This window comes from Magallana gigas, chromosome 4 (assembly GCF_963853765.1).
Source record: "Magallana gigas chromosome 4, xbMagGiga1.1, whole genome shotgun sequence".
NCBI classification, from domain to species: Eukaryota; Metazoa; Mollusca; class Bivalvia; order Ostreida; family Ostreidae; genus Magallana; species Magallana gigas.
This window is the reverse complement of record NC_088856.1, coordinates 32,240,899-32,252,107: the sequence shown is the minus strand read 5'-3', so window position 1 is coordinate 32,252,107 and position 11,209 is coordinate 32,240,899. Positions and strand designations below refer to the sequence as shown.

The 11,209-nt window shown below is 42.5% G+C and overlaps 1 protein-coding gene across 2 annotated transcripts in view; it reads right to left on the bottom strand.

Moving 5' to 3' along the window:
* The window catches only part of LOC136274686 (uncharacterized), a 40,064-nt gene that overhangs the window by 22,947 nt on the left and 5,908 nt on the right, over positions 1 to 11,209 (bottom strand). For both annotated transcript variants that reach the window (XM_066082116.1, XM_066082117.1), the window contains exons 6-21: positions 10,404 to 11,156; positions 10,101 to 10,242; positions 9,323 to 9,810; positions 8,718 to 8,894; positions 8,297 to 8,403; positions 7,830 to 7,992; positions 7,518 to 7,688; positions 6,099 to 7,205; positions 5,586 to 5,813; positions 5,042 to 5,497; positions 4,567 to 4,728; positions 3,703 to 3,954; positions 1,911 to 2,228; positions 1,640 to 1,753; positions 1,175 to 1,460; positions 645 to 991 (exon numbers count right to left, since the gene is read on the bottom strand). In XM_066082116.1, the coding sequence (XP_065938188.1) occupies positions 645 to 991; positions 1,175 to 1,460; positions 1,640 to 1,753; positions 1,911 to 2,228; positions 3,703 to 3,954; positions 4,567 to 4,728; positions 5,042 to 5,497; positions 5,586 to 5,813; positions 6,099 to 7,205; positions 7,518 to 7,688; positions 7,830 to 7,992; positions 8,297 to 8,403; positions 8,718 to 8,894; positions 9,323 to 9,810; positions 10,101 to 10,242; positions 10,404 to 11,156 (5,271 nt within the window). The remainder of the gene's footprint in view (positions 1 to 644; positions 992 to 1,174; positions 1,461 to 1,639; positions 1,754 to 1,910; positions 2,229 to 3,702; positions 3,955 to 4,566; positions 4,729 to 5,041; positions 5,498 to 5,585; positions 5,814 to 6,098; positions 7,206 to 7,517; positions 7,689 to 7,829; positions 7,993 to 8,296; positions 8,404 to 8,717; positions 8,895 to 9,322; positions 9,811 to 10,100; positions 10,243 to 10,403; positions 11,157 to 11,209) is intronic.

Below are 11,209 nucleotides of genomic sequence, written 5' to 3'. Positions count from 1 at the left end.
ATAGTTTCAATTCTTCAAGGTATCTTTTTTGCAGTAAATACATTCCTAATTACTGATAACTAATAAGAATGTCAGCATGCTAATAATGTTAAACTCTGTTGTAGTCCCTTAGTAGGCCATGTACCCTACATCAACCTATGTGTGTATGTACATGTAGCATCACTTTATTCATGTACTGTGGAACCATCATTGTTCATGGCTTTCATTGATAACCCTTTACCATTGCAACCTCACGAATGTATATTGTAAATTCCTTATTTAACGAGAGTACTTAATTCCGCAATTCCACAGTTTTGTATCAAATCGTGAGAATATAAAATCGCGTTCACCAATTTTCCATTATAATTTCATATAGTTCAAAACTGCCTGAAAAATAAAAGCTAGATTATAAAATTTGCAAGGGTTGCTTCTCACGTTTTTACGCGGAAATTATTTCCTAGTGTTTAATAAGGAATCTACAGTATAGAAGCATTTGTAAAATACTTTTTAAAATTATCCAGAACTTGCTACCAACGAAATCATGTCCCCATGAACCAGGAAAATTTTGGCTGCTAGAACATGACCCCCAAGAATAAAAATGATTCCACAGTAACTTGAAATTGGCTTAAAAATTACATTTAAAAAAATATATTCAAAGTATTTACCTTGTTCAGTTTTGGCCACTGAGCAGTCTGCTCCAATCCAGTTTCTGACACACGTCTGGCAGTTGTCTGTAGAATTGGCCCCAGCGACACAGGTACAGCTTCCATTGGTTGGATCACAGGACCCTTTACCATAGCAAGGATCAGCAGCACCCCCTGGGCACTCGTTCTGACATGCGGCTCCCCAGTACCCGTGGACACACTTGCAGTAACCTGTTCCATTGGTTGGGTTTTGTTGGACAGGCAGTGTAGGACACAAAAATTGTTCATCAAAGGACGCTGAGATATTTCTCTCTTCATTGGCTGATGCGGTCAGGAGGTACCACCATATAGAAGACTTGTTAGTTGGGCTTAAAATAGTATATAAGTGCATATATATTACAATGTATGGTGAAAAAGGATGAACAGGTTGATTATTCTCCTTTAAAAACCTATTATACACATTTTATCATAAAGACCACCTTCTTTATTTTCCTAATATAACTTGCTCTGAAAGTAATAAATATGACTATCTAACAAATAAGCAGACTCACCCTACTGAAAATGCATAGGAAATATTTCCGGGAGCAAACTGAGTAGGGGGCATCACTGAGGGTAGGGATGAATGGACAAAGTTTTCCCCCTCATCTGAGATGTATACATTGTGGGGACTAGGATTGTTGTAGCCAAACCACAGCCTGTAGAGCTCTGGGGCCTCCTTTGTGTAGCATGTGAAGGCAGGCTCCACTGGGAGAGATCCTGGGGGTCCGTCCTGAGTGTCTCCGTATTCTCCTTGCTGATCAACACAGGGTATGGTACAGTGGCCAGGGCCCACATAATCTTGTAAAGAATAAAACATAATAGTTATCAACATTTGACAAAGTTTGAAAATCATCAGAGTTTCTAACAAATATAAATATCAAACCCAAAATTTAATATGCATGGTATTTGTACAATAGTCCTCTTGATGTTTGGTGTTTACTTTATGATAATAATAACAATATTCAGATCAGACATACCTGGGTCGCATTCTGTACAGGTTGGGGGGTTCCAGCCCTTCATACAGTTGCCACATCCAGCTCCCGCCCAGTGACCATTGTTGTCATCATTGTAACACTTACAGGTATCTCCACCTACATATAGAAAAATCAAAGTTAATTAAAGATTAAACAAAAATTTTGTTTATTAGAGTACTTACTACAATTGAGAGATAAAGAGGTATCTGAAGATCTCTTTTACAGACAATTTTCATTCTGTTAAGGAGCTATTTGTTTTTTTATGATAAATTACCTAGTTCTGTAGCATAGCCATGCAGACAAATGGTGCTGCATGTTGTGTTGTATCCAATGTATCCTGTCTGACATCTCTCACACTGGGACCCAGCAAAGTTTGTCAGGCACCTGTCACAGGCCTCGCCTCCAAAGCCGTGGTCACACCTACAGAGGGGGGCAGAGGCACCGGTGGGGACAAGGCACTCCCCATTCCCACTGCACTGTCCCGGACAGACCAGGTCGGAGCAGTTGTCTCCAGCAAATCCGGGGAAACACACACAGGTGGCAGTGTTGTTCTTCAGCACACAGTGGCCCCAGTCCGAACAGTCCGGCTCACCTGTTGAAAGTCATGTTGGGTATGAAATAACAGTTGACAGGTGTAGAAAAAAGTTGTACATCTATGAAATTTTAAGCAGGATAACACACATTAATCATTTAATCAATCAAAGAAGGACAAAAGTAAACGAGCTCAATCTTCTTTTCCATTAATGAACAAAATCGGGACACCTTTTTTCCGAATAATTAACAAAATGCCCTTTTTTTATCCAAACAAGAATAGAATTCCTGGGTCCCCCGCCGTCAAGCAGTATACTAGTATCGAGTCTATCGACCAAGGCTGATTTTCGAACTTGACCAAGGTATTAGTGGTATAAACATTTGGTATAAATTTAATGAAAATCCGTCAAAATTTGTAGGCATGAGAGCGCTTACAAGGTCAATTTTTGGATAAAACGGAGTCATTATTGTGGTCAAAGACCCATAACTCCAACAAAAAGTATCGACCAATGCTGATTTTCGAACTTGACCAAGGTATTAGTGGTATAAACATTTGGTATAAATTTGATGAAAATCCGTCAAAATTTGTAGGCATGAGAGCGCTTACAAGGTCAATTTTTGGATAAAACAGAGTCATTATTGTGGTCAAAGTCCCATAACTCCAACAAAAAGTATCGACCAATGCTGATTTTCGAACTTGACCAAGGTATTAGTGGTATAAATATTTGGTATAAATTTGATGAAAATCCGTCAAAGTTTGTAGGCATGAGAGCGCTTACAAGGTCAATTTTTGGATAAAACGGAGTCATTATTGTGGTCAAAGTCCCATAACTCCAACAAAAAGTATCGACCAATGCTGATTTTCGAACTTGACCAAGGTATTAGTGGTATAAACATTTAGTATAAATTTAATGACAATCCGTCAAAATTTGTAGGCATGAGAGCGCTTACAAGGTCAATTTTTGGATAAAACGGAGTCAATATTGTGGTCATAGTCCCATAACTCCAACAAAAAGTATCGACCAATGCTGATTTTCGAACTCGACCAAGGTATTAGTAGTATAAACATTTGGTATAAATTTAATGAAAATCCATCAAAATTTGTAGGCATGAGAGCGCTTACAAGGTCAATTTTTGGATAAAACGGAGTCATGATTGTGGTCAAAGTCCCATAACTCCAACAAAAAGTATCGACCAATGCTGATTTTCGAACTTGACCAAGATAATAGTGATATAAACATTTGGTATAAATTTGATGAAAATCCGTCAAAGTTTGTAGGCATGAGAGCGCTTACAAAAAAGTGTGACGGACGGACGCACGGACACACGGACGCACGGACACACGGACGCACGGACCCACGGACACACAGACCCACGGACACACGGACCCATGGACACACGGACACACGGACCCACGGACGGACGCCCGGCATTTCTATGTCCCCGCACCGCGTTGCGGCGGGGGACAATAAATACCATAGAATGCTAATGATTTGACATTTTGCAATGAGAAAGTCAGGGTAAAACTGAAATACCTGGACAATCCAGATTTTCACAGAGGGTGCCTTTGTAGCCAGCTTCACAAAGACAAGTCTGGTTGTCACAGCTGCCATGTCCAGAGCACTCGGTTTGACAGCCTGGGTCTGAGTAGCAGGGCTCGCACTCACAGCTCGTGCTGAAGGCAGGAAACTCATGGCCGTGAACACAGGGGTACTCACAGGCTGGCCCCATGGACAGAGAGCAGTTGACACATCTGGGTGGGAAGTAATTTTCAACATCACAATAACCTGAAATGGAAATACATCTTTAAATCAACGCAGCAGTATTTTCCACAGATTAATCTTATCTACATGTAGATTACCCATTAATTTAACAACAACTACCTTAAATGTTACATCAAGAGACAAATTGGTAATACTGTAAATTCCTCATATTTCGTGAGTACTTATTTTTGCAATCCCCCTGTTTTGTATCAAATCACGAGAATATAAAATCATGAATATGGAACTTCAATACTTATTTCTTATTGTTCCAAACTCTAAGAAAAATAATGGCAAGATTTTTAAATCCGCGAAGGGTGCTTCTCACGATTTTACGCGGATATTAATTCCTCACATTTAGTTAGAAATCTACACAGTCATATACTGTAAACTTTTATTAGCGAGAATTTTTTGCGAGGTTTAAGGAAGCCTCGTTGTCACAAATATTTCTCGACACAAACAAGTCACTGCCGGACGGATGTAAATTGCAACACAGGTTGGTTAACGCTTGAACGCGAAAACTTAGTTGTCGCAAACCAACTTTTCTCCATTATTCGCAAAATAATGTTGTAGCGAATAAAATTTGGTTTACAGTAACTATTAATAAACTCTGCTATCAACATGTATCCTGTGCCCAACCTCTGATGTTACAGTCTGGGGTCCCGGGGCAATCTGGTAAGTCACAGCCCTCCCCCTTCCAGTAGGTGTCACAGTCACAGGTTTGGTCCACCAGGGTGCAGTAGCCCTGGCCTGAACAGCTTTGATTTGTCCCCGGGCATCCCCGCTCTGTGCAGTCAGCTCCTGTGTCAGCAGAAATAGGTAACAGTTGAAATTGAATCAAAAAATACAATTAGCTTAAGATGTTTAGGCATCTATCATACAAAGAAAATTGTTGAACACATTTGAATTCTAAAAAATATATCTGGCTCAAAAAAAACACCAACAAATAAATAATTAATACATTTATATTAAGCTTCATAAAAATGTATTTATATAAATAATGGAACTGTAATAAATAAATAAATATTTATAAAAGAAGCCAAGCTAATCAACTATAATTGTGTTGATTAAATATACAGACAAGACAATTTTGAGAACCATGGCTTGTCCTTACCCCACCAGGCTTTGTCACAGGTGCACTGTCCCTCCCAGCAGGTTCCATGACCTCCGCAAAGGACATCACATCCTGGCCCCGAGTAGCATACATCACACTGACAGGAGAAGCTCTGGTCCTTTTGGACTACAGTTCCATTCACACAGGCAGATTCACAAGAGAAGCCCATGTAGCCAGCATCACACCTACAAGTCGGGGTCCTCTGGCTGCTGTCACACACTCCTCGACCGTTGCAATCTGGCTCACCTGGACAGTCAGCTATCTGACATCCAGATCCATACCATCCAGGCTGACACTGACAGGTCAGACTGGCTCGGATGCACCCCCCATGACCTGAGCAGATCTCTAGATCCCCAGGACAGCTCCTCTCCTCACAGAACTCTCCCCACCAGCCCTGGTTAATCCCTGTGGTCTGGTTCTTACATTCACAACTGTTGTTGATACATACTCCAATTTCTGGTAATCAGAAATAGATCATAAGATAAGTAAGATATCTATCAATGTTCACTCCACAATTCATTTTTCTTGTTTTCAAACTACATACCATTGCAGGTGTTCTGACAAGACTCGCCATGATCACAACCACTGTGGCATACACAGACTCCACTGTCCATGGGGATCTGCAGTCCATTACATGGTGTCCCACAGTCCTCCCCCATCCACCCCTCCTGGCAGTTGGTACACTCCGGCCTCAGTCCTGTGGTGTTACACACACCCCTATTGTTACAGTCTGAAGGACAATCCGGGACCTCACATCCAGTGCTTCTCCATCCTGGAAAATAACAAAATCAAGTTTTACCATCAGTAATTGTTAATACTGTAGAATAGTTAGAATTTGTAGTAAAACAGTTTTTTGTGGATTTCACTGGTACCCTTAACTTACCAATTTTTAACATTAAGTTAAAACACACTCCATGTGAAATTCAATCCTACTTCCTCATGCTCACAATCAAAACCCTATCCCCCAACCCTTAAGAAATTGACAATCCCATTAAAAATAAGCCCCATTAATTATAATAGATATCAGTAACTGTTATAAAATTATTTGTAGATGTACCTGTGTAGCAGACACACTCTCCTGTTCCTTTGTTACAGTCGCCATGACCCGTACAGTCCTCATCATAGCCAGGGCACCCTGCCTCCTCACAGTACACCCCCCGACCTCCACTGAAGCCACAGTCACAGGTGTCTTTTACACAGACTCCACCCTTCCCCGAGCACAAACTGTCACACTCGTAGCCAGTGTAGCAGGGGTCACACACACAAGTCCCGTTCACGATACTACCCTGAACACATCGACTCTGACAGGCATAGTCAAAGAATCCCGACTCACAGTCACAGTATGGTGTACTGCTGGCAGGGTCCACTGAGCAGTCTCCATGGTTACTGCAGTTACCGGGGCAGGAGGCCAGGTGGCAGCCCCTACCTGTCCAGCCGGCGTCACAGCTACACACACCTGTGGCGGTGTTACAGGTGCCATGCCCCGTGCAGTCTTCATTGTACCCCGGACATCCCTGTCTCTCGCACAGATCTCCTCTGTAACCATTGAACCCACAGTCACAGGTACCGTTCACACACGTTCCTTGGTTATTGCAAAGTTTATCACAGCTCACCCCGGAATAACATGGCTCACACTGACACTCCCAGTTTTCATCACTGTAGCGCACTGGGGTGCCAAACATACAGGTGAACTCGCAACCATCTCCCATGTAGGGGTAGGAACAATTCAAACACCTGGGATTTCCTCCTTCTGGAGGGACATCACACTGAGCCGGAACACCATTGCAGTCCGGAGTCCCTGGACAGTCCGGCTTGTCACAGGCCACTCCGGACCAGTACAGATCACAGGTACACTCTTGTGTCGCCACGTTACAAGTTCCGTGTCCCATGCAGTTCTCTGGCCACCCCGGACACTCGGGTTTCTGACATTTTGGACCCTTGTATCCCTGGTAGTAGTCACACTGACACCGGCCGGCACTGTCACACCTCCCTTTGTTGGAGCACTCCATGGTACAGCTGACTCCGGTCACACACTCCAGACTACACACACACAGGCCCTGACCATCATTGGTTCCGTTCACACATGGAATCTGGCAGTAGTCTCCGATCCAGTGGGGACCACATTCACACTTCCCTCCAGAGGTGCAATTTCCATGGTCTGGACCTATGAATAGCATTAATCTTTAACATAAGCATTGTACCCGTATGTAATTTCTGTGATATATATGTGCTTTGGGAATAAATATGACTTGCATAAATAACTTTACCAGTATACTCTCATCAAGTGCAAGTAATTCATTTCTAAAATACATAATAGCCTCTATCATTCAAAGCTGATTCATATAGATGGCATTATAATCCACAAATTATACATAATCTTTGAATTTATTTTTATCTTTTTTTAGTAAAAAATATTCTTTGATTTGTGTGAACAAAACCATACTTCAGCATTAGTATACTACTTATAAAGTCTCACCTGAGCATTCCGGGGTCCCTGGACAGGCAGGTGAGCCGCAGTCGTCTCCCTTGTAGCCGGGGTAACAGGTGCACATTCCGAGGGCGCTGTTACAGGATCCCTGACCGTTACAGGCCCCGTCCCTCCCCGGACAACCCTTCTCCTCACACAGCTCACCCACCCAGCTGTTTCCTGCTCAAACAAAGCATCTCACTTTAAAAGGACTGAGATCCTAGCATTCAATTATGTATCATTCTTTTTTAAAACTGAAAAACTTGAATACCATAAATATATTATGAATATGACTGTAAAACTTTTGGTGACAGTTTGTACCTATAACTGTGGAGAAGCAGTCACAAGTGTCGTTGACACACCGTCCATTTCCAGAACATTCCAGTTCACAGCCTGCCCCCGTGTAGCAGGGGTCACACACACAAGAGGCACCGTCCACCTTACCGTGGACGCACGGCTTGGAGCAGTCCTCACCCATCCAACCCTGCAAACCAACACACAGTACAATCATATCATTTACAGAACTATGGCTGTCACTCTAAATTATGAATATCTAGCATTGTATTTCACATATCAGACTTGAATGAGAATTAAACATATGCTTCTTATTGGCCAAATATTCACAGTAGAGCAACAACTGAGTATGCATGTCACTTGGTATGTTTGATAAATAAACAATCTATAAATTGTGCAAATCCAACTGTCTTTTCGAAAAGCAAATATTATCCCAGTTTAACAAATATGTTGTTCATGGCTATGTATCCCAAATAAAGTAAAACAGTACTGACATCTTTACAGAGGCAGATGGGGACATCCCTGTTGTATCCTTCACAGTATCCATTCCCGGCACATCCCCCGGGACAGTCCGGAGTGTTACAGTCGGATCCCGTCCAACCTAAAACATTGTCACAACAAGCATAACACTTATTACTCTTAATCTAACTTATTCAAGACCAACAGCAAAATATGTTTGAGAAATCATGTTTCAGATGTATCATTGAGCCACATTTTCACGGAATCGGAATTAGTGTAACAGCAGTAAATATTGAGACACCATTTTGCATTATTACAGATCCGCAAAAAAGGGTAACTTAGCTAAAATTCGTTGCCAGCAAATTACATAGTGCATGAAATTACAGTATTTCAAACAAATAAGAGGAATCGAGTACAATGTACAGGTAACAATGTATATACATGTAGTGGTTTTACCTGGATTACAGGTGCACACCTGGGTGGCACTGTTACAGGAGCCGTGGAGGGAACAGTCGTTGTACTGACCCGGACAGCTCTGTACCTCACACAGTGATCCTCTCCACGCCACGTCACAGAAACACTGACCAGATACACAGTACCCGTGTCCATTACACATACTGTTACAGCCTTTACCTGTATTAATAAAGTCAAGTTTACACACTCAGTTTCAAAATTTTTATATTCTGAATCATTACATACATTGTTGTTCATCAGTCATTGACCATGGTTAAAATAAAAAGTACATTTTATATCTTAGAAATGGATACTGCTATCATATCGAACACTAATTCTGAAAATCTTTTTTTTTATTTTTTAGATAACCAAGATATAGGTCTTGGAAATATATTTTTCATACCTTAATCAAAATCTTGATTAACTATTCCATAAAATTATGTATTGCCGATAATTACCAGTACATACGAGTTAGCATATTCATGTGAAAGCCGAGTCTTGCAAAATTTTAAGTGATCGACAGATTTCAAAAATTTCAATTTTCATTACCGGTATTCTGAGTCTGACAGATTGATGGTTAACATAGACTGAGTTGCATGAAGACCTACCTGAGTAGCAGGGGTCACACTGACACACCCCACTGTTGGGGGGCTCCTGGTGGCCGTGTTCACACACCTCCTCACACGCACTGCCCATCCAGCCCTGCTGACAGTCCAGACACAGGGGTGGATCCAGGGTGGCGTTGCACACCCCTCTGTTGTTACAGTTCGGAGACCCTGGGCAGTCTGCGATGTCGCATCCATCTCCACTCCACCCCGGAAAGCAGGTACACACATGGGTGGCAGCGTTACACAGACCATGACCGGTACAGTCCAACCCGACCCCAGGGCACCCTGGGATGTCACAGACTGGTCCCCTCCACCCAACATCACAATCACACCGGCCACCAATGATGGTGCCATGTTCGGAACATTCCGAGTCACAGTTGATACCCGCCCAGCCCTGGTGACAGTGACAGACCTGTGGCTCAGCAGGGGAGATAACTCCATTCACACAAGGTTCTTCACAAGCAGCTCCAAAATGCATCGAATCACACCTGAACACATGAGAATTTTTTTTTCATTTACTAGGCAGATAATGTATGCATGCCATTTACTTTATACTGCTATAGTAATAGAAAAAAGCTAATAAATTATTTTCTGCTTTGTGAACCTATGATGCATACTCGTATGTGCGTGTACTTACATCACGTATAAAGATATATTCACTAAGATAAATGTTTGAAATCTTTACTTAATTTTATGAGAAAAAAATTTGCTTTGAGTCAAAGTAGCTGTGACAAATAATCAATGAGAGTGTGAATTACCTGTGTGAAGTGACACTTACTTGCAGACCGGTGGGTCTACAGCATCATAACACACTCCGTGATCATTACAGTCTGGCTGTCCAGGACAGTCCGCATACTCACATCCATTGTTATACCAGCCCGGGCGACAGGTACAGGTATGGGTGGAGCTATCACAGCCTCCTGTCAATCAAAACAATTCAGATTCAGTCCAAGATGTCACATATTAAATTTACAATCCACACCCTATATATAGAGAACTGACATCAAACTTCACGGTTATATTTTATCAAAATTCTCTTAATTTTATATTATAAGCATCAAAATATCTATTGTTAACTGACCTCTACCGGAACAATCCAGATTGAACAGGCCAGGACAGCCTGGGATGTCACACAGCCTCCCCTTCCATCCCTCACTGTAGTGGCAAACACAAGATCCAGCCACAATCACTCCATTACCAGAGCATTCTGAATCACAACCAACCCCTGCAAAGCCTTCATCACACACACAGTTACCAGAGTTTGGGGGTGTCTCTGTCCCGTTCACACACGGATCATCACAGGCTCCACCAGACATCCACCCCTGGGAGCAGTTGTGACAAACTGGGGGGTCAAACATCTCGTTACACACCCCTCGACCATTACAATTGGGTTCTCCGGGGCAGTCGGGGATGTGACAGGCCACGCCCCTCCAACCCGCCCTACACTCACATTCCATGGACTCGCTGTTACAATTTCCATGATCCGAACACTCAATGTCTGTTTGAGGATGTCTGGGACATCCTGGAATTTCACAGTATGTTCCACTCCATCCGACCAGTGGATCACAGAAGCAAGCTCCAGATCCGTCGCTAAGGCAGACTCCATTGCCGGAGCACTCAATGTTACAGCCCAGGCCGTGGTGACAGGTGGTGTTACACTGACAGACTTGACCTGTGGGGTCAGGTGAGCCGTATACACAGGGGTCACCACAGGCTGGTCCCATCCATCCAGTGAAGCAGTCAGTGCATTTGGGAGGGTCAAAACTATCATTACAAATACCCTGATTATTACAGGTGTGGTTTCCTGGGCAATCGGGTGTTCCACAATCATTGCCTAAAAAAAGATTGAAATAGAAGTTTTTGTTTTTTTTAGAACTAAAATTGATA